We start from the raw sequence: 23,574 nt of genomic DNA, 5'->3' as shown, positions 1-23,574 counted from the left end.
CGACTCGATAGCCGGAAGTCGTCCGAGCTGAGGCTGTGGCCGCCACAGCGATCTGGGCAGCAATCAGCTCCGGCTGGCAGCCAGTATGGCAGAGCGTGAGACGCTGGAGGAACTGGTGCGACTTCAGGGAGAGCGCGTGCGGGGCCTTAAGCAGCAGAAGGCCAGCACTGAGCAGGTGCGACCCAGGCGGCAGGGGAGGGAACAAGGCAAGGCCAGGGAGGACATAGAACGTGGGTGGGCTGCACAGAGGCTGAAGATATGGAAGAAGGGACCGGACTGGTAGGGAGGAGGATGGGTTCGGTGGGGAGGTAGCTGCGATAGGACCCAAGAGAAGGAAGGATGGGCCTGGGAGACAGATCTGCCCCACTTCTCGATGAGCGAGAGATACTGAATGAATGGCGGGGAAGGGAGGGAGTGGATGTGATACAGCCCAGCGCCTGCTTTCCCTCCACAGATCGAGGAGGAGGTGGCAAAACTACTGAAACTGAAGGCACAGCTCGGCCCTGATGAAGGGAAACATAAGTTTGTGCTCAAAACTCCCAAGGTGAGTATCATATCTTTAAGGAGCCTCTGAGAGGGTGCCTGCTTCCCTGAACCGGGTCATTGAGGAGGATCTGAAATGCTGCAGAGGAAACAACAGTTACTCTGAGTGCCAGGCTGGGCGGGACTCTACCTGAGTCATTCTGGGATAGCAAAGTGATGGCAGAAACTAGGCCAGCTAAGTATTTAGGGGCGTCTACCTGCTACTGCTACTCCTTTTTGATTCAGTAAATGTTTTTTGAGTGATCGCTATACAAAGTGAGTGTACCATGGTAAACAACATAGCCACCCCTCAGCTCACATTCTACTGAAGGAAACAGACCTAGGAGATATAATCCCACACATAGACATGTAACTACAAATTGGTTAAGTGATGTAAAGAAATAACAAAATGCTCTGAGAAAAATAAGGGACAAGTGGGGAGTCTGAGAAAGCCTCCCTAAAAAAGTGATAGACTAGCTGACCTAATAGATGAGTAGGAGATAGACAGATGAAGAGACAGAGAAGATAGGTCCAGATAGGAAGTGGAAATCCTTTTTTGGGGGGGGGGAGGCCTTGCCTGCAGCATGTGTAAGTTACCTGGCCAGGAATTGAACCCACACCACAGCAGCCACTTGGGCCACTGCAGTGACAAGCCAGATGCTTGGCCTGCTGTGCCACAGGGGACTCCAGGGAGTGGAAATCCTGAAGCAAGAATGAAACTTTGTGGTTTCCAGGAACTATAAAAAGACCTCATGGCTAGAACCAGATCGAGAAGTAGAAATGAAGATAGAGAATGAAATGAAGTTGGAGAGTCTTAGCTCAGCATCCATGATGTCAGTTCAGATGCCACTTCTATAAGTTCTATAAACTGAACTATTTACCCTTCATCTGGGTTCCCTCGGCACTTGACACATATACCTCCGTTACCGCATTTATTGCTGCCTTTTCATTATTCACATGGTTTACTTAGCCTGAGAGGCTGAGATTGGAATTGAGTAGCTATTCAATGAAAGTGTGTGAAACCGAAGTCCAAAGGAGAGGTCAGATGATCTGTCTTCCTTGTCTTGAGATGTCCCGTTTTAAGATTAATTCTTTGGGCTCCTACATTCATTGAGCTCTTCCTTTTTACATGTAACTCATTTCAGAGGTTAAAGAGACAGTGTTAAAACCCCCGGGCAATGGTCATCAATAGTTATTCAAACTATTGGGAGGAAAGATGAATGGAAATTTACGATAGATCAGGCTGGCCTCACCTAAACTCAGCAATCCATCTTAGCATCACTAAAAGTAGGACAACGAGATATTATTGTGTGCCTCCTGATGTAATGCAATAAGAATTGCACAGCACCACCTATGAAGTGTTCTTGCCAAGAATTATACCGAATCATTCTTCACATCTAACTACCAGTTTACTGGAAATACGGGAAAATGTTAAATTAACACACTGAGTATACAGTTAACCAAATCTAAAATGGAAAAATTCTTTAGGAAAAAATGGCTCATTTCTTCAACAAATGAAGGAATTCTTTTTTTAAAAAAAGGAAAGCAGGACTTCCCGTCGTGGCGCAGTGGTTAATGAATCTGACTAGGAACCATGAGGTTGCGGGTTCAATCCCTGACCTTGCTCGGCGAGTTAAGGATCTGGTGTTGCCATGAGCTGTGGTGTAGGTCGAAGACGCGGCTTGGATCCGGCGTTGCTGTGGCTCTGGTATAGGCCAGTGGCTACAGATCCGATTAGACCCCTAGCCTGGGAACCTCCATATGCCACGGAGTGGCCCTAGAAAAGGCCAAAAAAAAAAAAAAGGCAGACTGTTGCAGATTAAAAAAACATGAGATATCACCCAAATACAAGGCACGAACTTCATTTAGACTCTGATTCAGGAGTTCCCTTGTGGCAGAGCAAGTTAAATATCTGTCATTGGTCACTGCAATAGCCTGGGCACTTCCATGCCACAAGTTTGATCCCTGGCCAGGGAACTTCCACATGCCGCAGGCGCAGCCAAAAAAAAAAAAAAAAACCCCAAACAAAAATGAATCATTCAAACAAGCCAACCATAAAAAGGTATTATTGAGGCAATTGGGGGTAATTAAAAATGGTTTGGTAATTAAAAATGGTTTGGCAAGGTAAAGGGTTGCTCTTTGTTGGTTGCAAGAAAGGAGGTATTGTAGTTTTTTGTTCTGTTTGTGATGTAAGAGAATAAGACTGAAATATTTATGGAGGACATTTTATGATATCTGGGATTTACCTTTTTTTTTTTTTCTTTTTAGGGCTGAACCTGTGGCACATGGAAATTCCCAGGATAGAGGTCGAATCAGAGCAATAGCTGCCAGCCTATGCCACAGCCACAGCAATGCTGGATCCAAGCTGCATCTGTGACCTACACCACAGCCTGCAGCAACACCAGATCTTAACCCATCAAGCAAGGCCAGTAATCAAACCTGCATCCTCGGAGTTCCCACTGTGGCTCGGCAGTGATGAACTCGACTGGTATCCATGAAGATTCGGGTTTGATCCCTGACCTCGCTCAGTGGGTTAAAGGATGCAGCATTGCCATGAGCTGTGGTGCAGGTCACAGATGTGGCTTGAATCCTGCATGGCTGTGGCTATGGCTGTGGAGTAGGCCAGCAGCTGCAGCTCTGATTCAACCCCTAGCCTGGGTACTGTCATGTGCCATGAGTGCGGCCCTAAAAATGCCAAAAAAGAAAAAACTGCAGGAAGGAATTCCTGATGTGGCACAGTAGGTTAAGTACATGGTGTTGCCTCTGCAGCGGCTTGGGTCACTGCTGAGACTCAAGTTCAATCCCTGGCCTGGCACAGTGGGTTAAGGATCTGGTGTTGCCACAGATGTGGCTCTAATTCCATTCCTGGCCCAGGAGTGTCCATATGCTGTGGATGCAGCCAAAACAACAACAACAAACAAACCTGAAGGAAAAAAATGTCGAGGCTTAGATAAAATAAGAATAGCAGGTGTTGGCGTTTCCGTTGTGGCTCAGCAGGTTAAGAACCAACTAGTATCCATGAGGATGTGGGTTCGATCCCTGACCTGGGAACTTCCACATGTTGTGGGTACTGCAAAAAAAAAAAGCCCAAACTAGAAGCTGTGACTTGGAAGAACCGAAGAGTTCTAGTACTGACTGTCTCAACCCTGGCTGAAGGGCCTGAAGTAACGATTGAACTTCTCAAAATGTTCTAATTCGTTTATAAAATGTATGTGTCCAGCCCATGTCATAGGGCTATCAGAAACAAATTAGAAGAGTTCCCATTATGGCTCAGTGGTAACAAACCTGACTAGTATCCATGAGGATGTGGGTTTGATCCCTGGCTTTGCTCAGTGTTAAGGATCTGGTGTTGCTGTGGCTGTGGTGTAGGCCAGCAGCTGCAGCTCAGATTTGACCCCTAGCCTGGGAACTTCCCTATGCTGCAGGTTTGGCCCTAAAAAGCAAAACAAACAAAACAAAACAAAACACAAAAGTAATGCTGTTCCCTTTGAGGTTCAGAGAAACTATGGAAGTAGGGAGGAAATTAGAGAACAAATGGTATTCATTAAGTTTTGTTTGTTTGTTTGTTTGTTTTTGGCTGAAGCTGCAGCTTGCAGAAGTACTAGAGCCAGGGATCAAACCTGAGCTACGGCAGCAACCTGAGCCACAGTAGTGACAACGCTGGATCCTTAACTCTTTGTGCCACCAGGGAATTCCAGGATTTTTTTTTTTCTTTAAGTTATCTCGGAAAAGAATGTTACCTGTAAAATCTGGAATTCAATTGGTTAAGCCAGTTTGATTGGTTATATGCCTGTCACCAGGTAGCTGGTTTCCGTTAGGCAGGGAAATGTTGTGTTATCTGAGAAAATGAGTTCAGGAAAATCTTCTCAGAGAACAGAGTTCCAGGAAATCTAGAAAACAGATCCAAGCTAAAAAGGCGTTAGAACTTAGAGAGGTGAGAGCAAGTGGATGTGGTCATTAATAGGGAATGGCTTGTACTTGTTCTCCAACTCTTGGCCTGTAGGAGAATCTAAGATTGGGACAGGGTTTGCATTCATCGGCATTGAGGTCATGCTTTTATATTTCTAGACCTTGGAGGATCCTTGGGTGGAGGATCCGGCATTGCCATGAGCTGTAGTGTAGGTTGCAGACGTGCTCGGATCCCGCGTGGCTGTGGCTGTGGCTGTGGCGGGCGGCTGCAGCTCCAATTGGACCCCTGGCCTGGGGGCCTCTAGCGGCCCTAGAAAAGGCAAAAAGACAAAAAAAAAAATTATATATATATATATATGTATTTCTAGACCTTCTTCGTCTTAGTTTTGAAACCCCATCCCTGTTCTCGCCAAGGGCACGAGAGACTACAGTCCCCGGCAGATGGCCGTTCGGGAGAAGGTGTTTGACGTGATCATCAGCTGCTTCAAGCGCCACGGCGCAGAAGTGATCGACACTCCTGTGTTTGAACTAAAGGTGAGTGAGGACGAAGAGGAGCTGCACGGACAACAACGAGGAGGGCAGGGCAGTGAGGCCCAAAGGGCTCTCTCTTGTTGCAGAAGAATGTGGATCTTTTCTCCATGAGAAGCAGGACGGGGCTGGCATAGAGGGAGAGGCCCTGTTTTTTTTTTTTTTTCTGCCTTTTGTTAGGGCCCCACCTGCAGCATATGGAGGTTCCCAGGCTAGGGGTTGAATTGGAGCTACAGCTGCCGGCCTACACCACAGCCACAGCAACACGGGATCCGAGGCGCATCTGTGACCTACACCACGGCTCACAGCAACGCCGGATCCTCACCCCACTGAGCCAGGCTGGGGATCAAACCCACAACCTCATGGTGCCTCGTCGGATTCAATTCCGCTTCCCCACAAAGGGAACTTCAAGGCCCTGCTTTTTAATTTACCTTTGTTGTGGCCAGCAGCTTCCAAAAGAGAGCACCTCTCAGGAGTGGATGTTGGTGTGGCTCCTGTCTACACTGAATTCCATGGCACCTGTCCTTGAGATTTGTCCCAGGTACATGCAGACCAAACATGTAAAGGATAAGTATGCAGCCAGTCTCCTCACTGATTGGCCTTGAGGTTGTTTCCAGTTCTTTGCTATTAAAAAAAGACAGTTCTTGGGAGTTCCCAGTAGAAACAAATCCGACTAGTATCCATGAGGATACACGTTTGATCCCTGGCCTCACTCAGTGGGCCAGCGATCCGGCATTGCTGTGAGCTGTGGTGTAGGTGGCAGACGCAGCTTGGATCCCGCATTGCTGTGGCTGTGAGGTAGGCCGGCAGCCGTAGCTTTGATTCAACCCCTAGCCTGGGAATGTCCATATGTCTCAGGTGCAGCCCTAAAAAGCAAAAAAAAAAAAAAAAAAAAAGGCAATTCTTAGGGAGTTCTGGCCCGGCACAGTGGGTTATGGGGGTTATGGATCTGGCATTGCTGCAGCTGTGGCTTGGGTCGTAACTGCAACTCAGATCTAATTCCTGGGAGCTCCATGTGCCGTGGAGCAGCCAAAAACAAAAAAAAGTTCTCGGGGAGTTCCATGGTGGCCCAAAGGTTAGAGGATCTGGCACTGCCGCTGCTGTTGCTTAGGTCATTGCAGTGGTGTGAGTTCAATCCCTCGCCAATGTGCAGCCAAATGAAAAGAAACTGTTCTTGGGAATTCCTGGTGGTTTAGTGGTTAGGACTCAGTGCTTGCACCACTGTGGCCGGAATTCAATACCTGGTCTGGGAACTGAGATCCCACATCAAGCAGCTGCACACCTCAGCCAAAATAAATGAGTGAATAGGTGTTCCCACTGCAGTGCAGCAGGTTCACGATCCAGCTGGTCTCTGTGGAGCTGTTGCTTCAGTCCTCAGCCTGGCGCACTGGGCTGATGTTCCAGGATTGCCGCAGCTGTGGCTGAGGTCACAGCTCCAGCTTGGATTCGATCCCTAGCCCAGAACGTCCATATGCTGCAGGTGCAGCTGAAAAAGAAAATTAATTACCTGTTACTTGGTTTCCTTGCATTAGTGTCCTGCCTGTCTCTTCTCATGACTATAGAAGATCCACGAGGGCGTGGGCTGCCGTTGTTCACTGATGAGATGTGTATGCTGGGCTTAGAACAGTGTCTGGTACTGTCGGTGTTTAACTGCAGGGTAAATTCATAGAAGTAGAATTTCTGAGTGACCTCAATCCTATTTCTGCCAACTATGTTAGTTTGCTAAGGCTGCCATAACAAACTGCCGTAGACTGGATGGCTCAAACAACAGAAATGTATGGTTTCAGAATGGTTTTTTTCAGTTGGTATGGCCTAAACATCTATTAGTGAAACACTAGGCAGGAAGGAGATACAGAGCTTCTTCTCACTGGAATTATGCAGCTTTTAAGTAACACTTCAGGAGCTCCCATCGTGGCTCAGTGGTTAGTGAATCTGACTATGAACCATGAGGTTTCAGGTTCGGTCCCTGGCCTTGCTCAGTGGGTTAAGGATCCGGCGTTGCCGTGAGCTGTGGTGTAGGTCGCAGATGCAGCTTGGATCTCAGATCCCCAGTTCCTGTGGCTCTGGTGTAGGCCGGCGGCTACAGCTCCCATTGGACCCCTAGCCTGGGAACCTCCATATGCCGCAGGTGCAGCCCTAGAAAAGACAAAAAGACAAGTAAATAAATAAATAAATAATAGAAATAAAAATAACACTTCAGGGAGTTCCTCTGGTGGCGCAGCAGGATAAGGATCTGGCGTTGTCACTGCAGTGGCTGGGCTTGCTGCTGTGGCAAGGGTTTGATCCCTGATGCAGGAACTTCTATATGTTGCAGGTACAGCCAAAAAGTAAAAAAAAAAAAATTTAAATAATACTTCTGCTCTGTCACAAAATGGAAATGTGATAAATAGAAAACAAAAGTGGGGTTTCCTTTTGATTATAACCACATCAAATAAACAAACATCGGAAGAGAGAGCAGAGGAAGAGTAAATAGGCTGAAATCAGTCATGTGAGAGTGGTAGTTTTTGTTTTTAAAACTTGCTGTTAAATTGTAATACTTACGGGGTGATCCCATTTCTTTCTGTTTTCTCCAGGAAACACTGACTGGAAAGTACGGGGAAGACTCTAAGCTTATCTATGACCTGAAGGACCAGGGTGGCGAGCTGCTGTCCCTCCGCTATGACCTCACTGTATCTTTTTACACTTGGGATGGGTTGGCCCTTACTGGACTGGGGCTTTTTCTAGCTTCAGGCTTGGGGACAGCTAGACACAGGTGGGATCAACTATGATGCATTTTGCAATCAGGGAAATTATTTCTCTAAACCAGGAGCAAGACATTGGCAAAGCAGACTATAGCCTTAGAAGGCCTGCGAATCCTGAGTGAGACCTCAGCTTTAGGTAGGGCCCAGGTCTCCGCCAGCAATCCCCTGGCTCCAGAATCCGTCCCACTTGCCCTGTCCGGTGGACAGAGCTCTCTTTCATTGACCAACAGCACGTGTCCTTCATCTCCAGGCTACCTCCGCGCATCGCACGCTTAGAGATCCTCCACGGGGCCCTTTTGCTGCTCCCTGGCCAGTCTGCCCAGCCCCCAAAGAAAAGAGCCTTAGTGTTTTTGGAGATTTCAGCTGTCCCTTGCGGTAGCGAAGGTGGTTCTTGCTGAGGTACAGGAAAGCTGTTCACCTAACCGGTGCCGGTTTTACCCACAGAGGGTGGGGTCGGACCCCAGCTTCTGCTCGTGGTGATAATCCACTTGCCGCCTGCGACAGGAGGGACTTTCTCCTTAACTCTCTCATCAGGTTCCTTTTGCGCGATACTTGGCAATGAATAAACTGACCAATATTAAACGCTACCACATAGCCAAAGTGTATCGGCGGGATAACCCAGCAATGACCAGAGGCCGGTATCGGGAATTCTACCAGTGTGTGAGTTCGGGGGCAGGCCGGCTAAGGTGGCCCTCCCGCAAGCCAGGGGAATCTGTTGAGTCCTCGTGGTGACCTGAACAAACTGGGTGCCCCAGATAATGTTAAGCCTGAGATTTCTTTCGTATTTTCACTTGCAGGGCAGGGATTATTCTCCTCATTTTACGTATGAGTAATCTCGAGGCTCAGCCAGATGAGGGGATCATAGGGATAAGAAAAGAAAGTTAGGGAGTTCCCGGTGTGGCTCAGCGGTAAGGAACCCGACTAGGATCCATGAGGACACAAGTTCGATCCCTGGCCTCGCTCAGTGGGTTAAGGACCTGGTGTTGCTGTGAGCCGTGGTGTAGGTCGCACACACGGCTCGGATCCCGCAGTGCTGTGGCTGTGGTGGCAGCTACAGCTCCACTTCCACCCCCAGCCTGGGAACCTCCATATGCCACAGGTTCGGCCCTTAAAAAAAAAAAAAAAACACAACACAAAGAAAGGCCAAATTAGAACTCTTGGTCCAGTGCTCTTTATATTAAACCATAGTGATAGAATCACAACGATGGATAAAAGAATTGGCTTCGAGGTATCATTGACCAGAGTGGCAGCAGAGCTTCTGAATGAACAGAGAAAATGACGAAGGCTGCATAGGGCCCCAGGACAGTGGAAGGAAAGAAGGGAAAAGAGACGAGTGAGATAATGAGAGAATAGCCCAACAGATGGGAAGGAAACCAGGACTGGGAAGGGACTGGGAAGGGACTGGGAGGCTGAGGGGTTGCTCTGGGCTGACAGACCAACAGAATGAAGAAGGGGCTCTGCACGTGAGTCCAAGGAGGCCTCCTTCCCAGAGAGCAGAGCCCCCAAGGGTCCTCCCCCCAAAAAGGTTAACCCCTGAGGACCTCTCACTCCCCCTGTCCCTGCAGGACTTTGACATTGCCGGGCAGTTTGACCCCATGATTCCCGATGCGGAGTGCCTGAAGATCATGTGTGAGATCCTGAGTTCACTCCAGATAGGCGGTTTTCTGGTCAAGGTCAGCGCTCAGTGGGGCTGGGAGGGCACAGCTGGGCCTGGCCTCTCACACAGGAGCAGGTCCTGGTGCAGAGGGACCTGTAGCGCACGCGTCCAAGGCTGTTGCGTGGCATGTAGAGAGAGCCTCTGCTCCTCACTGCTGCAGGTGAATGATCGGCGCATCCTGGACGGGCTGTTTGCCATCTGCGGTGTTCCTGACACCAAGTTCCGCACCATCTGCTCCTCGGTGGACAAGCTGGACAAGGTAACGACCCCAGCGCTCAACTCGTCTTTTCATAGACCCCCTCCCTGCCCTGTGAAATGGAAATGATGAGGAGCGAGAGGGCCCTGCCTCCGTCCCCCCCAGAGGAAGACACCCCAGGATGTAGGCTGGCGGGCAGGTTCTGCTCAAGACCGCCACTCTAGGAGGCCCACGCTTGCTGGCAGGGGAGAAGCTGCCCAGGGGGTCCCTGACTGGCGGCATCTGTCTGCCCAGATGTCCTGGGAAGAAGTAAAGAATGAGATGGTGGGAGAGAAGGGCCTGGCACCCGAGGTGGCCGACCGCATTGGGGACTACGTCCAACAGCATGGTGAGAAACCAACCCGCCTCCCCGGCAGCCGTCCCACTGTCCTCAAGCCTAAAGCCCAAGCTCCTCTGTGTGTGTAGATGCACAGGAGGGAGGGGGAGTGTGTGTGTGTGTGTGTGTGTGTGTGTGTGTGTGTGTGTGTGTGTGTCTGCACACAGGCCTGCCTACGCAAGTGGTCCAGAGGAAAAGGTAGAGCCCTTACCTTTTTATCATTAGTCTGGCTCACAAATCTGTCTCCCTAGGTGGGGTATCCCTGGTGGAACAGCTACTCCAGGATCCTAAACTGTCCCAAAACAAGCAGGCCTTGGAGGGCCTGGGAGACCTAAAGCTGCTATTTGAATACCTGACCCTGTTTGGCGTCGCTGACAAGGTGAGTCCGTTTGATGCGGGAGCCCTGGGGCCGGAGGGCCTCGAGCCTCATCCGGAACTGAGCTTGCTCTTATCCCCCCAGATCTCCTTCGACCTGAGCCTTGCTCGAGGGCTGGACTACTATACCGGGGTGATCTATGAGGCGGTGCTGCTGCAGCCCCCTGCCCAAGCAGGGGAAGAACCCCTGGGTGTGGGCAGTGTGGCCGCTGGAGGGCGCTATGATGGGCTGGTGGGCATGTTTGACCCCAAAGGGCGCAAGGTGCCGTGCGTGGGACTCAGCATTGGGGTAGAGCGGATCTTCTCCATCGTGGAGCAGAGGCTGGAGGTAGGTCTTGGGGCTGGGTGGGCGACATTCTGGGCAGCTGGTGGCACCTGAGCTATCTTCTTTGATCTCCAAGGAGGCAAGCGGTACTGCTTTGGACAAGGAGCCTCTGTGCAAATGAACTTGCAAAAGATAATTGCTGTCCTTCACGGACTTCCGCCCCATTATAGGCCAGCCTGATGGAGCTCTGACCCTTCTTTCTTCACCAAACCCTTGGCTCTGGGTCCCTGTTTCCCTCGGGGCTGTCGGGAATCTAGGCCACTATGTCCAAAGACCTGGATTGTCCTCATAATACAAAATACTTAATATCTTACTACCCTGCGCCAGGCACGGTGCTTAGTGCTTTTCATGCATTGTCTAATAAAATTCCTAAATAGCCCTCTGACAGGAGCTGCTTTTATTATTTACATTTCTTAGACAAGGAAACTGAAGATTATAGATCGAATAATTTACCCAAATAAGTGGCAGAGTCAGAATTTGAATCCAGGCTCCCAGCCAGCTTGTGATTTCGTCTCTAAGTGGGAAGCATGTGTCTGCGGCTCCAGGATCCCTCAGATGGTTCTCTGGACTCTCCAGCACCTAGAGTCACACGAGGAACGCCCTTGGTGGCCTCAAGTGCACCTCTGTTGCTGCTGCTCTTAAGTGGCTGATTCTAGTTCCTCCGGGGGAGTGGTCTGGCAGTCACCTTCCGCCGCCTCCCATCCTCTTCTCTAGAGTGAAGACCACTCGCGTTTTCCAGTGAGGTCGCTGTTGCAGCAGGCATCTTGTTTTAAGAACAATAAGAGGAGTTTTCCATAAAAAGATGCTGGCAGCAGCAGCATTCTGTCTCCCCTCTACCCCACACAACCCCCGATTTGTGCCTTGTGGCTGAAGTGTAAGAGTCACAGCCTCTTGACTGGACAAATAGCAAGTGGGAACTAGAACTGCCAGGGGGAACCAGCTTACCTGGGTGAGCTCAGAATGTCACTTTCTTGTGAATGCTCCTGTGGACCATAAGGTTCTAGGTGGAGATAAGCTTGAAGTTACTGTACATGAGCTACCTGTGCCCTGCATTTTTTGGGGGGGGGCAGAGGGCACACCCACAACTCAAAAGAAGTTCCCAGGCCAGGGATCGAACCCATGCCACAGCAGCAATAACACCGATCCTTATCCCACTGAGCTACCAGGGAACTCCTGCCCTACATTATTTATTCTGGCAAGTCACATACAAGCCAGTCAGGTCATTTCTTTTTTGCTTTTTAGGGCCGCACCCGCAGCATATGGAGGTTCCCAGGCTAGGGGTCGAATCGGAGCTACAGCTGCTGGTCTACACCCACAGCCACAGCAACGCAGTAGCTGAGCCACATTTGCAACCTACACCACAGCTCACGGCAAGGCCAGATCCTTAACCCACTGAGCAAGGCCAAGGATCGAACCCTCAACTTCGTGGTTCTTAGTCGGATTCGTTTCCGCTGCACCACAGCGGGAACACCGAGTCAGTTCATTCCTTATTCTTCTAAGAACTACTGTTTGCCCAGTTGCTAGATGAGAAGACTGGCTTGCTCTGACAGAGTTGGGCCTGGGCTCAGAATCCTGACAAGAGCCTGCTCCGTTTGCCCACTGAAGGTCTTGAAAGGGTAGCCCAGCTCTTTCTTAACTGCTTCTTTCCTAGGCGTTGGAGGAGAAGGTCCGGACCACAGAGACACAGGTGCTTGTGGCATCTGCACAGAAGAAGCTGCTGGAGGAGAGACTGAAGCTGGTCTCAGAGCTCTGGGATGCTGGCATCAAGGTAGAGGAGGCAAGCCCCAGAGTGGCAGCAGTCCAGGACACACTGGGTACAAAGGAAATGAAAGCTTATCCATGGCAGTCCTGCCATTACTGTGACTACTCAGGGTGAAGGCCAGCTTGGGCCCCAAGGAGGTTGTCCCTGAGGACTGCAGGAGGCAGCTTTCATCTCGTTCCCCGGTCCCCTGCAGGCAGAGCTGCTCTACAAGAAGAACCCCAAGTTACTGAACCAGCTGCAGTACTGTGAGGAGGCAGGCATCCCACTGGTGGCCATCATCGGTGAGCAGGAACTCAAGGACGGGGTCGTCAAGCTGCGCTCAGTGACCAGCAGGGAAGAGGTAAGTCGCGGGCAGGGAGGCTGCAGGACCCGGGCCGCGTACCATTCGGGCAGGCCCAGGCCCAGGCCCGTTCAAGACCGGGGCAAAAGCGCAGCATTCCTATCAGCACCCACTTGGAAAGGACCCAAGGGTTCAGCTGTCACTGTGATCATGGGAGGGTAAAATCTCCCTCCCCACCTCTGCCCTCTGTCTCTCTGCCCCCCAAGAAGCACTGTCTCCCCTGAGGTGTTCGATTGGGTTCCCGCTCCCAGCTGAGCCAGGCCTGACGCTGGAGAGGGTGTGGGCCCTCAGCCAGCAGAGGATGCTCACACCACCTTGTCCCTCCATCCCGGCCAGGTGGACGTCCGCAGAGAAGACCTCGTGGAGGAAATCAAAAGGAGAACGAGCCAGCCCTCTTGCATCTGCTGAGTAAAGCCAACCACCCGAGGAACGTGGGACTGGCACTACTTACAGCGAAAACAAAACTCTGCAAAAGTACTTCAACAGCCTGGCACACTTGTGTTCCAGCAGGAAGACCCGAAGAGTGGTCAGAACGGAGACGTTTTTATTACGATTATTTTATTGATAATCACAGGCACGAAGGGCCCGCTGCTACACCATTTTCCATGTGAGGCCCTGGGGGCTTAGCCCTGCGTGTGCGCCTGAGACCCGACCTGGTCTCCGCCGCCGCGGGGCCCACAGCCAGCCGCCTAAGGTCCAATAAAATGCCTCAACCACTGGAGCCGGCCTGTGTCACTGTTGCCTCGCCCTGCCTTCCCTGTCAGAGCCCGGGCCTCCCAGTGCGACCACTTCTGAGGTGGAAAACGGGGCGCGTCACTTAGAGGAGGCCCGGCGGGCTCGCCTCCGGCGTCCGCGCTGCGGCTTCCCGAGCCAGCCGTTTCCTAGGAGGTGGGGCCGCCCGGAGACCCACCCGCCGGGGTCTCTAGCTTCCACCTGCGGGTCGGAGGTTCCCGAGGCGCACGTGCGGCGGGTCCCCCCACCCCCTTGAGAGGCGGGGTCGTGCCCTGAGCCAATGAGCGCCTGGGGGGGTGGAGGCGTGGGGAAGCTTCCAGATAGGCCGACAGGGAGGAGGTTATAAAGGGGGCACGGGCGAGCCGGCGGGAGAGCCATGCAGTCCAAGCGGGAGTGTGAGGTAAGTGCTCGGCTGCCCGGGGCTCGTTGCGTCCGCGGCATCCCCCGCGAGGTGGGGCGGGCGCGGCGGTCCGCCCTTCCAACCTGCCCTTTTCCCCCCCAGCTGTGGTGTGAGAGGGTGAATCCAGAGAACAAGGCGGCGCTGGAGGCGTGGGTCAGGGAGACAGGCATCCGCCTGGTGCAGGTGAACGGGCAGAGGAAGTACGGCGGGCCACCGCCAGGTATGCTAGTCCCGGCCCCCTCGCCTGCGGGGTAGGCTAAGGCAGCCTCGACGGCCCCGACCCGCGGCGCTTGGGGGAGGGGCTGGGCGCCACCGTCAGGAACCCCGAATTACCCGTTGCAGGCCCCGCCCCAAGCAGATGAACTTCTTGTCCGTGGGTCCCAAGCCGCCCGCCCCCTCGAGGAAGGAAGCCTGCCTTAAGGTGCCCTCCCCGCTGTTAGCTCAAGTCACCCACCTACTTAACACCAGCGGCCCGGTGGGGTTGTACCCATTTCACGGACGTGCACGACTTACCGCTCCCACGCCGGGTCCCTGAGCCCCGTCCTCAGAACCTTCCGGGGAGGTGACGGCGCCCCTCTCCACCCCTTTCCGCCAGGATGGGTGGGCAGCCCGCCGCCCGCCGGGTCGGAGGTGTTCATCGGGCGGCTGCCCCAGGACGTGTACGAGCACCAGCTGATCCCACTGTTCCAGCGCGTGGGCCGCCTCTACGAGTTTCGCCTGATGATGACCTTCAGCGGCCTGAACCGCGGCTTCGCTTACGCCCGCTACAGCTCGCGGCGCGGCGCCCAGGCCGCCATCGCCACGCTGCACAACCACCCGCTGCGGCCGTCCTGCCCGCTGCTCGTGTGCCGCAGCACCGAGAAGTGCGAGCTGAGCGTGGACGGGCTGCCGCCGGGCCTGAGCCGCCGCGCGCTGCTGCTCGCGCTGCAGCCGCTGGGGCCCGGCCTGCAGGAGGCGCTGCTGCTGCCCAGCCCCGGGCCGGCGCCCGCGCAGATCGCGCTGCTCAAGTTCAGCTCCCACCGCGCCGCAGCCATGGCCAAAAAGGCCCTGGTGGAAGGTAGGGGTGGAGACTGCGGGGGTCGCTGGTTGGGGCCAGACACGTTCTGCGGACATTTTACTTTTGCACTGGAGCATAGGTTGGCATCGTGGGTTCTAGTTGCCAGGCCTTCGGGTCAGGCCCACCCGAAGGGGCGACGGAAACTATTTGACCTCACCCTGAATCTCCACTGATGCTGCCAACCACCGCTTAACTAAGCTGAACACAGAATGCTCTTCCTCTTTAGATATTTAAAACACTCACTTGCCCAAGGCATTCCAGCTGAGCCTACCTCTTGCCCACCACCGAAGCTCAGCTATTTCCTCAGACAGCTGTGAGAATTGATCGGCACTTAACACATTCTCTAGTTCTCGGCTAGTGTTCAAGGTAAAGGTTAGCTATTGTGATGGTTATGAGGTGTCAGAGCCTGCCTCGGCCGGTACTCCAGGGAAACTGAAGATAGCAGGTGTTATGGTCCTTTTGTAAATAAGCACAATGAATCCTAGAGAAGTTATTTAACTTGCCTGAGATCCAACCACCAGGACATGGGGCTGCTGGAAATTAAACAGGCCTGTGTGGCTCCAAAGGACTCACAGAGGTGCACACGGGGTTGGGGGCGGGGGAGGTGTTGGGCCCTAGGGCTTAGACCCGACCTGTCTCCCTTTTTCCTGCAGGGCAGTCACACCTCTGTGGAGAGCAGGTGGCAGTGGAGTGGCTCAAGCCAGACCTGAAGCAGCGACTCCGCCAGCAACTCATGGGTCCATCGCTGCGGTGCCTACAGTCTGAGGGCAGCCAGTTGGCCCTGGCCAGGGACAAGCTAGAGTCCCAAGGGGCTCGGGCCGCCCTGCAGCTGCTGTGCCAACGGATGAAGCTGGGCACCCCAGTGTTCCTCACCAAGTGTCTGGGCACAGGCCCTGCTACCTGGCACCACTTCTGGTACCAGGTGGTGATCCCTGGGCATCCAGTGCCCTTCAGTGGCCTCATCTGGGTGGTGCTGGCCCCAGATGGGCAGGATGGGCATGAGGTGGCCAAGGAGGCTGTGTCTGCACGGCTTTTGGAGGCGCTGAGTGAATCTGGGGCCAGCCTCCTGCGGTCCGCTGTGGCTGAGGCAGGTACCATGGTTCAGCAGTGACCTCATCCTCTCCGTAGGCAGCCTGCGTGAGTAGCAGAGCCTGTGTCAGTCCCTGGCCCAGCAGGCCTGGGCAGCCACCATCTGATCCCAAGAAGCAAGGAGCATGGGCCCTGACCTGGGCCTGACACAGCCTCTTGGTTGGGACAGGGCCCCCATGCACCTCTGGGCAACTAGGTTTGACCAAGTTGTGGGGAGGGACTTTGCCTTCCCCTCCCAGCCCAGAGGCCGACCCCAAGATTGTTCTGTGTGTGACACATACACACCCACCCTCTGGCCTCTTCCCGAAGCCTAGCATGAATCTTTGCTTATTTTTTGTCTTTTCTGATGTTTTTATTTGGGGGCTGGCTGAGCCAAAGGGTCAGAAGCCTGCCTTGGCCCCTGCCACTTGGCATTCTGGTTTTGGTGTACGTGTAGCTTTTGAGTTTTCTGTGCTGGTTGTATTTATATTAAACCCCTGGTTGGTGTACACCTGCGTCTGTGCTGTCTTGCCCCAGCTGTGGGTTTGCCTTACACTGGTGGAGAGCAGCTGCTACAGGACAAGTATGTTCTCACATCAGGGTGAGTCCTGAGCCTCTGCATCTTCAGGTTCTGCTCAATAGGGTGTCTTAAGTTCCCAGCCTCTGGGGGTCGAGCCCAGGAAGCAGGAGCTGCCCCCTGAGAACCATCCTGAGGTTGAGTCCGTGCCCTCAGTCACTATCGTCCTCGCTCTCCTCCTCCTCCTCCTGCACCAGAGCTGCGGCGTCCTCTCCCTCCTCCCTCAGTCCTGCAAAGAAGTCATCTGGGCTCCAGGCCTTGCTGCTCAGCGCCCGCAGCGGCCCTCCCTTCTTCTTGCGCCGGCGGTAGTCATCCACCACCACTGCTCGCAGCTGGGCCATGTCCCAAAACTTGAGGCGCTGGTCATGGCCACTGCTGGCCAGGAAACGGCCACAGTGGGAGAGGGCCAGCTTCTCCACAGGCTCCCCGGCGTGCTGGCCCACGCTGCCCACCACTCGGTTTGGCAGGATGTGGACAGCCCTGGGCGGAAAGAAGAGAGTGTTGGGATGGGCTGGTTAGGTCTGCCCTTTCTGGGACCCGAGGGCCACCTGCTTCTCTCACCTGATGACCCCGTCGGTGGAGCCAGCACACAGCAGACTCTCAGTCACTGGAACCATGCAGTCGATGGACTCTGCTCTCAGGGCAAAGCGGTCACTTGTGGCCCCAAAGCCATTCCAGTTGAAGAGGTAGATGGTACCTTCACTGGAGCCACAGACCACCTTCTTCCCACACTGCAGAAAACAGCAGATGTTGAGTGTGGAGCCACGTCCCGGCGGGTCCCTAGCACCCCCGTCCCAGCCTACCCCGCTGTACCTTCATGAGCGTGACGGAGGTCAGGTCTCCAGACTGAGGCTCGGAGAGCAGCTCAAACCGTCGCCGCTTGATGTTGAAGACGCCGAGGCAGCCGTCTCCACTGCAGAGGAGAGCAGAGCAGCAGGCTTGGCTGGAGCCTCCGCTGGGGGAGACCCTTACCACGGGGAAGGGAGGGCTGCGGCTCGGAGGCCTGACCTGGCTGTCAGCAGCAGCTTCTTGGCTGGATCCAGGGCCATGTCAGCGATGTACTCCTCGTGCTGCCGCATGTCCATCAAGGGGCCTTCCTTCCGCTGGTCCCAGAGGCGAACGCCACCTGTGTCATCCCCAGTGGCCAGAACATTCTCATCTACCAGCAGCAGACTGTTGATGGGGGCACTAGAGACAGATGCAGAACTTTTGGGGTCACCTTTGTCCTGGCGGGGATGTACCCATCAATCCTTACCCCTCATCTCAACACACAGTTGGCTTCCCCTTACCCGTGAGCCTTGGAAATGCGTCTTTCCAGTCGGCCCTGCTCCACATCTAGAAAGTGGATGGCTTTGTCCTTGGAGACGGTAACGAGTTCTGGGAGGAAAACACCCAGGTCACCGTGCTGCTCGTGGCCCCCTTCCCACCGCACTGCCAGCTGCCCTCCCCAACACTCACTCCGCCCATCCTTGGAGAAGACGACAGCGCGGCAGGACTTGAGGTGGTGACCTGAGGACCAGAGCTCCTTGGTGTCTCCCTCTTGGCAGGAATAGCGAAAGCTGGCGGGGGGGGGGGGGGGGCAGAAGAAGAGTGAATGACCCACACCTCACGTGGGAGTGCAGAGACCAGCCAGCCATCTTCCACCTACCTGGTCCTGCGTGCGCACCTCCAAGCCCAAGGAGCTTATTACTGGTGACATCGTCCTGTTTTCAACAAGCTTCCCATTTTAGGTCTCTTTTGCTTTATTTATTTATTTAAGGGCCACCCCCACGGCATATGGAGGTTCCCAGGCCAGGGGTCCAGTCGGAGCTACAGCTGCCGGCCTACAGCAGAGCCACAGCAACACAGGATCCCAGCTGCATCTGTGACCCACACCACAGCTCACGGCAATGCTGGATCCCCAACCCACTGAGCAAGCGCCAGGGATCGAACCCGCAACTTCATGGTTCCTGGTCAGATTTGTTTCTACTGTGCCACAATGGGAACTCCCCATGGGTCTTTTTTTTTCAAAATACGTTTTTGTGATGTGACACCCCCCCACACATCGTCCCTGAAAGCCCCAACCTGAGGAAAGATTAGGTCGAGATCACTACGGAGGTCCAGAAAGAGTTAATAACAGAAGAACAGCCCAGAAGTTGGAATGTAAAGACGAGTCAAATAAGTCTCCAGGTCTATGGGACCTAGAGAAGGCCCCAATTAATTACAGCCTACTGTGACCACACACTGAAAATGGAGATGAAGCAGGGCAGGCTTCGAGGCAAGTGCCTGTCCAGAGATCATCCCCGCTGCTGCCTCAGCACATCTTCGGAAGGCGCCAAACGAGTAAGTGCTTTGCTTGAGGCAGAGCTGGGCCTCCTTAACCGTTGCTCTTTCCAGGTGCCTAGCGCCTAGCGTGAAAAGGCTGCTTAATAACAGTCGCAGACTGAATGACTACCTGGGAAGCAAAGAGAGCCCGGGGAAGCTAGCTGAGGGGATGACTTTCGAGTGGGACCATGAAGAATAAGTAAGTAGTTCACCTGGCGGAGAACAAGGCGCAGATACTGGAGGCAGATGTCAGGGTCCCTCCCAGGGCAGAGATAAGCAATGAGGATTCAAGGGGCAAGAGAATGAAGTGGCTGAATTTGAAAAGATGGGCTGGAGACAAGCATGGCGACCAGGAAGTCTGAAGTGAATCCTTAACCGTGTTGATCAGCATAAATCTGAACTGAGTCCTTTGGGGGCAAAAGGAACCACTCTGGAATGGTCATGGGAGGTTAGAGGCCTCCAGAAGGCAATGGCTGAAAGTAGGGAAGAGGAGACAAACTGAAACGGGGGGGGGGGGGGGGGGGAGCGGTAGTTGGGGGTCCAGGGTGACTCCTGAGTACCAGGCATTGAAAATATGGATAGAATATGGATAGAAGGAGCAAAGCTCACTGCAAAGTATTTCCTATTGTTCCCATTTTCTTTCTTTCTTTTCTTTGTCTTTTTAGGGCCGTACCCGGAGCTTATGGAGGTTCCCAGGCCAGAGGTCAAATTGAAGCTGTAGCCACTGGCCACAGCCACAGCCACACCAGATCCGAGTTTCCACTGAGCCACGACGGAAACTCCTATTGTTCCCATTTCAAAGATGAAAGTACAGGAGATCTCTCGTGCCTTGGTGGGTTAAGGATCTGGCATTGTCACTGCTGTGGCTCTGGTTACAGCTGTGCCTTGGGTTCAATCCCTGGCCTGGGAACTTGTGAATGCCAACAGTAAGGAACAAAAAAGAGAAATTAATTTGCCCTACTTCAATTCATTAGGTAAATCTGATTGCACAACTCTCCTGGTTAAAGCCTTCAATGGTTTTCCACTGCTTCCAGCCTACATCTTTTATTCAAAATCAAACATGTATTGAGCACCCACCCTGGGCAAGAAGCAAAAGATAAAATGGAGAACTAAACAGGCTGCAAATTATACTCCAGACGTTTTTCAAATTCTAGTCATGAACCATTAGTGACCTGCAATCAACATTTTCTGTGTGCCCACAGTAATGACAGAATAAACCAGAAAATATCGGGGGTTCTGCTGTGGCACAGTGGGTTAAGGATCCAACTTAAGAGCTGGATGAAGGTCTCAGCTCAGATTCAATCCCTGAGATGAAGCAGCTGAGATGAAGGTCTCAGCTCAGATTCAATCCCTGGCCTGGGTACTTCCATATGCCATGGATGCAGCATTAAAAAAGAGAGAAAAAATGTCAGAGTGCATCACACATGATATGAAAGTTATTTTTATTTTGGGGCAACGTCAAAAAAGTTTGAAAAACTTTTTGGCTGCACCTACCACATGCGGAAGTTCCCAGGAGAAGGATGGAAACAAAGTCACAGCGGTGACAACACCAGATCCTTAACCACTAGATCATCAAGACAGTGACCTCCACTAAACATTTTTTAGTCGAGGAGATGATATTCAAATAATTACACAAACAAATATATGATTACACACTGTTAAGAAATTTACTGGAGTTCCCGTCATGGCTCAGTGGTTAACGAATCCGACTAGGAACCATGAGGTTGCAGGTTCGATCCCTGGCCTCACTCAGTGGGTTAAGGATTCAGCATCGCCGTGAGCTATGGTATAGGTCGCAGACGCAGCTGGGATCCTGCGTTGCTGTGGCTGTAGCATAGGCTGGCAGCTGTAGCTCTGATTCTACCCCTAGCCTGCGAACTTCCATATGCTGTGGGTGTGACCCTAAAGAGAAACACACACACAAATTATAAGGAAAAAGTATTTGGTGCCAAGGGAGCACCTAACAATTTAGTCTGGAGCATATTGAAAGAATAAAGACATGCTAATAACTCAAGTACAATCAGTGCAGGGGAGGCAAAGGAGTTTTCCAGACAGAAGAAATTATGTGCAAAGGAGCTGAGGCTTCAGGGAACATTAAAAAGGAAAGGATGGGAGTTCCCGTTGTGGCGCAGTGGTTAACGAATCCGACTAGGAACCATGAGGTTGCGGGTTCAGTCCCTGCCCTTGCTCAGTGGGTTAACGATCCGGCGTTGCCGTGAGCTGTGGTGTAGGTTGCAGACGCGGCTCGGATCCCGCGTTGCTGTGGCTCTGGCGTAGGCCAGTGGCTACAGCTCCGATTAGACCCCTAGCCTGGGAACCTCCATATGCCGTGGGAGCGGCCCAAGAAATAGCAACAACAACAACAAAAAAAAAAAAAAAAAAAAGGAAAGGATGAGGAGATCCCTGGTGTCTCAGCAGGTCACCGATCTGGCGGTTGTCACTGCTGTGTTGCGGGTTAGAAACCTGGCCCTCGGAACTTACGCTTGCTTCAGTGAAGCCCCTCCACCCCCAAAAAAAGGGTAACGATGAATAAAGGCAAGCTATCAAAGAACTGTTGGGGGGGGGGTTGCTGTTGTTGCTGTTTTCTCTTTTTAGGGTCGCACCTGCAGAGCTAGGTTAAATTGAAGCTGCAGCTGCTGGCCTATGCCACCCAGGATCCAAGCCGCATTTGGTTTGTTTTTGTTTGCTTGTTTTTTGCTTTTCAGGGCTGCACCTGCAGCATATGGAGGTTCCTAGGCTAGGAGCCTAGTAGAAGCTACAGCTGCCGGCCTACACCAAAGCCACAGCAACGCCAGACCTCAGACGTGTCTGCGACCTACATCACAGCTCACGGCAACGCTGGATCCTTAACCTACTGAGAGGCCAGGGATCGAATCCGCAACGTCACAGTTCCTAGTCAGATTCGCTTCCACTGAGCCACGGCGCAAACTCCCAAGCCGCATTGGTGACTTGCAGCAACTAAATCCGTAACCAACTGAGCAAGGCCAGGGATCGAACTCCCATTCCCCTTCACTGTGTCTAGTTCTTAACCCGCTGAGCCACATCAGGAACTCCTATTGAAGGGTTTTAATCAAAGAAGTGAGGTGGTCAGATCTGTGTTTTAAAAGATGAATTAAAGTGGGCAAGAAGCAAAAGCAAGGGCACCCTCGGTCCTGTTTTTCAGGATCAATACAATACTGTGGTGGGAAAAACAGTGTCCCGAACGCCTACTAGTCCGCCTATTTGTCCAGGTTCCGTCAGTAAGTTCCAGGCACTCTGTCTTTCAGTTCTTTCAAGAGATTTGTGTGGTAACTTGCTTAGCCGAATGTTACTGAACGAACTGGACAAGACTGAGTCTGCTAAAATTAGTCTCACTGTAACTTTCTCTCCTCCTCCCAGCTCCATCCCTGCGGAGCTTCCAGATACTGCAGCCCCGGACTCCCCACGCTGACCACGCCCTCAGCCCTGCCCCGCACTTACACGAACACGTCCCCGTCCACGTCCCCAGCCGCCAGGAGATCGCGGGCGGGATGGAACGCCAACCCACTGGCTGGAGCTTCCAGCACAATGTCTTCCGGAGTGTCCCGGATCCGGGCTGGGGCTTCCGTAGAGTCGGGGTCCTCCTCGTCGCTCCCTTCGTCCGTGGGCTTCTCCTCACACGTGCGATCCATGAACCGGAGGATGCGAGCGGCGCAGCAACTGTCCAGTGAGCCCACAAGAACTAGACACACGGCGGGAGGAGTGGCCCGGGGCACCACTTCCGGGTTGGAGAGCCGGGCAGGAAGTGACGTTCCCCATGACCCGGAAAAGGCGGGGCGGGACTCAACTGGTGGATGAACCGACCCTAGGAGCCAGACTCGCCTGTAGCCTATTCCGTGGGTTGCCACGGAGTGGGTTCCAGGGCCTGTCAGGCTGCGCAACCGTCAGTCTCCCTCCTTGGTGACTCACATAAAGCTGGGAACTGCGTTAAACTCCTTTCTCTTATTCTGATCAATGATGACAGTTTCGTTCCGGCAGTAAAGATGACTTCCTGCCCTCGGGATAGAAAAGGGCTCGCCAGCTTGTCAAGACCATGACAAGCCGCAGCCAGTTTGGTCAGTAAGTAGCAAGAGTCTACGCCGAGAGAACTTGACATTCGCGGGTAATAGACAGCAGGCAGCCCGCGCACACGCCTAACCTGTAGCCGTCAGTCCTCATCCTCGGGGCTAAAGCAATAGCCCCCGCCCGTTCCTACTATCACCGATGTTTCAGGTTGTCTTTCGGTTCTTTCAAGAGATTTGTGTGGTGACTTGCTGTAGACCCTCAGTGGGACTGGGCCAGCGCACAGTCCTCAGAGCTGACAAGGAGGTAGCTAACAAGGAAAAATGGGCACGACCGTTGACGTTCTGGACATTCTGGTTTTCAAAGGTTCCACAAAGATGAGAGCACTGTATGGTGGGGCAAGAAAGGAGGAGCATGAACTCCTGTCTGAAGAGAAACTTCTCACATCGTAGGAAGCCTAAGGCATCTTACATGCTGATGCCAACCCCCTTAGAGAGGTGAAAGAAATTAGGTTGGAGACCTCAGAAAGGTTCAAAGTCCCTTGTGTGATGTTGGAAGTCCTTATCCCTCACAATGTAGCCAAAAAGACTCTTGGTCACCTGCGCAGAGCTTGGTGGTACTTGCAGAAACTTATTTTAAACTGGCTGTCAACCTCTTGATAAAGTCTCAGTCCTAGTACCTTCAT

General features: G+C 52.9%; 3 protein-coding genes across 4 annotated transcripts; 2 read left to right on the top strand and 1 right to left on the bottom strand.

Moving 5' to 3' along the window:
- On the top strand, nt 1–13,452 carry HARS1 (histidyl-tRNA synthetase 1). Its single transcript, XM_047778830.1, has 13 exons — nt 1–175; nt 455–544; nt 4,846–4,965; nt 7,533–7,628; nt 8,235–8,360; nt 9,266–9,373; nt 9,518–9,616; nt 9,848–9,941; nt 10,181–10,308; nt 10,390–10,632; nt 12,281–12,397; nt 12,585–12,731; nt 13,068–13,452. Exons 1-13 carry the CDS (start codon nt 86–88, stop codon nt 13,137–13,139), a joined length of 1,530 nt encoding a protein of 509 aa, XP_047634786.1. The 5' UTR covers nt 1–85; the 3' UTR covers nt 13,140–13,452.
- A 148-nt stretch (nt 13,453–13,600) lies between these two features.
- On the top strand, nt 13,601–16,497 carry DND1 (DND microRNA-mediated repression inhibitor 1). 2 transcript variants are annotated; one of them, XM_047778840.1, is made up of 4 exons: nt 13,601–13,863; nt 13,966–14,083; nt 14,459–14,920; nt 15,574–16,497. In XM_047778840.1, exons 1-4 carry the CDS (start codon nt 13,840–13,842, stop codon nt 16,029–16,031), a joined length of 1,062 nt encoding a protein of 353 aa, XP_047634796.1. In that variant the 5' UTR covers nt 13,601–13,839; the 3' UTR covers nt 16,032–16,497. The 2 variants fall into 2 exon arrangements, with proteins under 2 accessions (XP_047634796.1, XP_047634794.1); XM_047778838.1 differs by having other exon boundaries at nt 13,601–14,083.
- Nucleotides 16,337–22,625, bottom strand: WDR55 (WD repeat domain 55). The gene is made up of 7 exons (XM_047778841.1): nt 22,329–22,625; nt 18,024–18,124; nt 17,855–17,942; nt 17,574–17,753; nt 17,379–17,478; nt 17,127–17,296; nt 16,337–17,045 (listed from the first exon to the last, which is right to left on the bottom strand). Exons 1-7 carry the CDS (start codon nt 22,517–22,519, stop codon nt 16,718–16,720), a joined length of 1,158 nt encoding a protein of 385 aa, XP_047634797.1. The 5' UTR covers nt 22,520–22,625; the 3' UTR covers nt 16,337–16,717.
- Nucleotides 22,626–23,574: the final 949 nt, after the last annotated feature.

The sequence above is a fragment of the Phacochoerus africanus genome, chromosome 4 (assembly GCF_016906955.1).
Source record: "Phacochoerus africanus isolate WHEZ1 chromosome 4, ROS_Pafr_v1, whole genome shotgun sequence".
NCBI lineage: Eukaryota > Metazoa > Chordata > Mammalia > Artiodactyla > Suidae > Phacochoerus > Phacochoerus africanus.
This window is presented reverse-complemented; position numbering and strand designations above follow the sequence as displayed.

What these genes read in the sequence shown, in the direction of transcription:
- HARS1 (XM_047778830.1), top strand. Translation starts at nt 86, where the DNA reads ATGGCAGAGCGTGAGACGCTGGAGGAACTGGTGCGACTTCAGGGAGAG. An exon ending in AGAAGGCCAGCACTGAGCAG is followed by an intron (nt 176 to 454) that starts GTGCGACCCAGG and finishes TTCCCTCCACAG; the next exon opens with ATCGAGGAGGAGGTGGCAAA. An exon ending in ATCGGGAATTCTACCAGTGT is followed by an intron (nt 8,361 to 9,265) that starts GTGAGTTCGGGG and finishes CTGTCCCTGCAG; the next exon opens with GACTTTGACATTGCCGGGCA.
- DND1 (XM_047778838.1), top strand. Translation starts at nt 13,840, where the DNA reads ATGCAGTCCAAGCGGGAGTGTGAGGTAAGTGCTCGGCTGCCCGGGGCT. An exon ending in GTACGGCGGGCCACCGCCAG is followed by an intron (nt 14,084 to 14,458) that starts GTATGCTAGTCC and finishes CCTTTCCGCCAG; the next exon opens with GATGGGTGGGCAGCCCGCCG. An exon ending in CAAAAAGGCCCTGGTGGAAG is followed by an intron (nt 14,921 to 15,573) that starts GTAGGGGTGGAG and finishes TTTTTCCTGCAG; the next exon opens with GGCAGTCACACCTCTGTGGA.
- WDR55 (XM_047778841.1), bottom strand. Translation starts at nt 22,519, where the DNA reads ATGGATCGCACGTGTGAGGAGAAGCCCACGGACGAAGGGAGCGACGAG. An exon ending in CTTCTCCAAGGATGGGCGGA is followed by an intron (nt 17,943 to 18,023) that starts GTGAGTGTTGGG and finishes TTTTCCTCCCAG; the next exon opens with AACTCGTTACCGTCTCCAAG. An exon ending in TCCACCGACGGGGTCATCAG is followed by an intron (nt 17,046 to 17,126) that starts GTGAGAGAAGCA and finishes CTTTCCGCCCAG; the next exon opens with GGCTGTCCACATCCTGCCAA.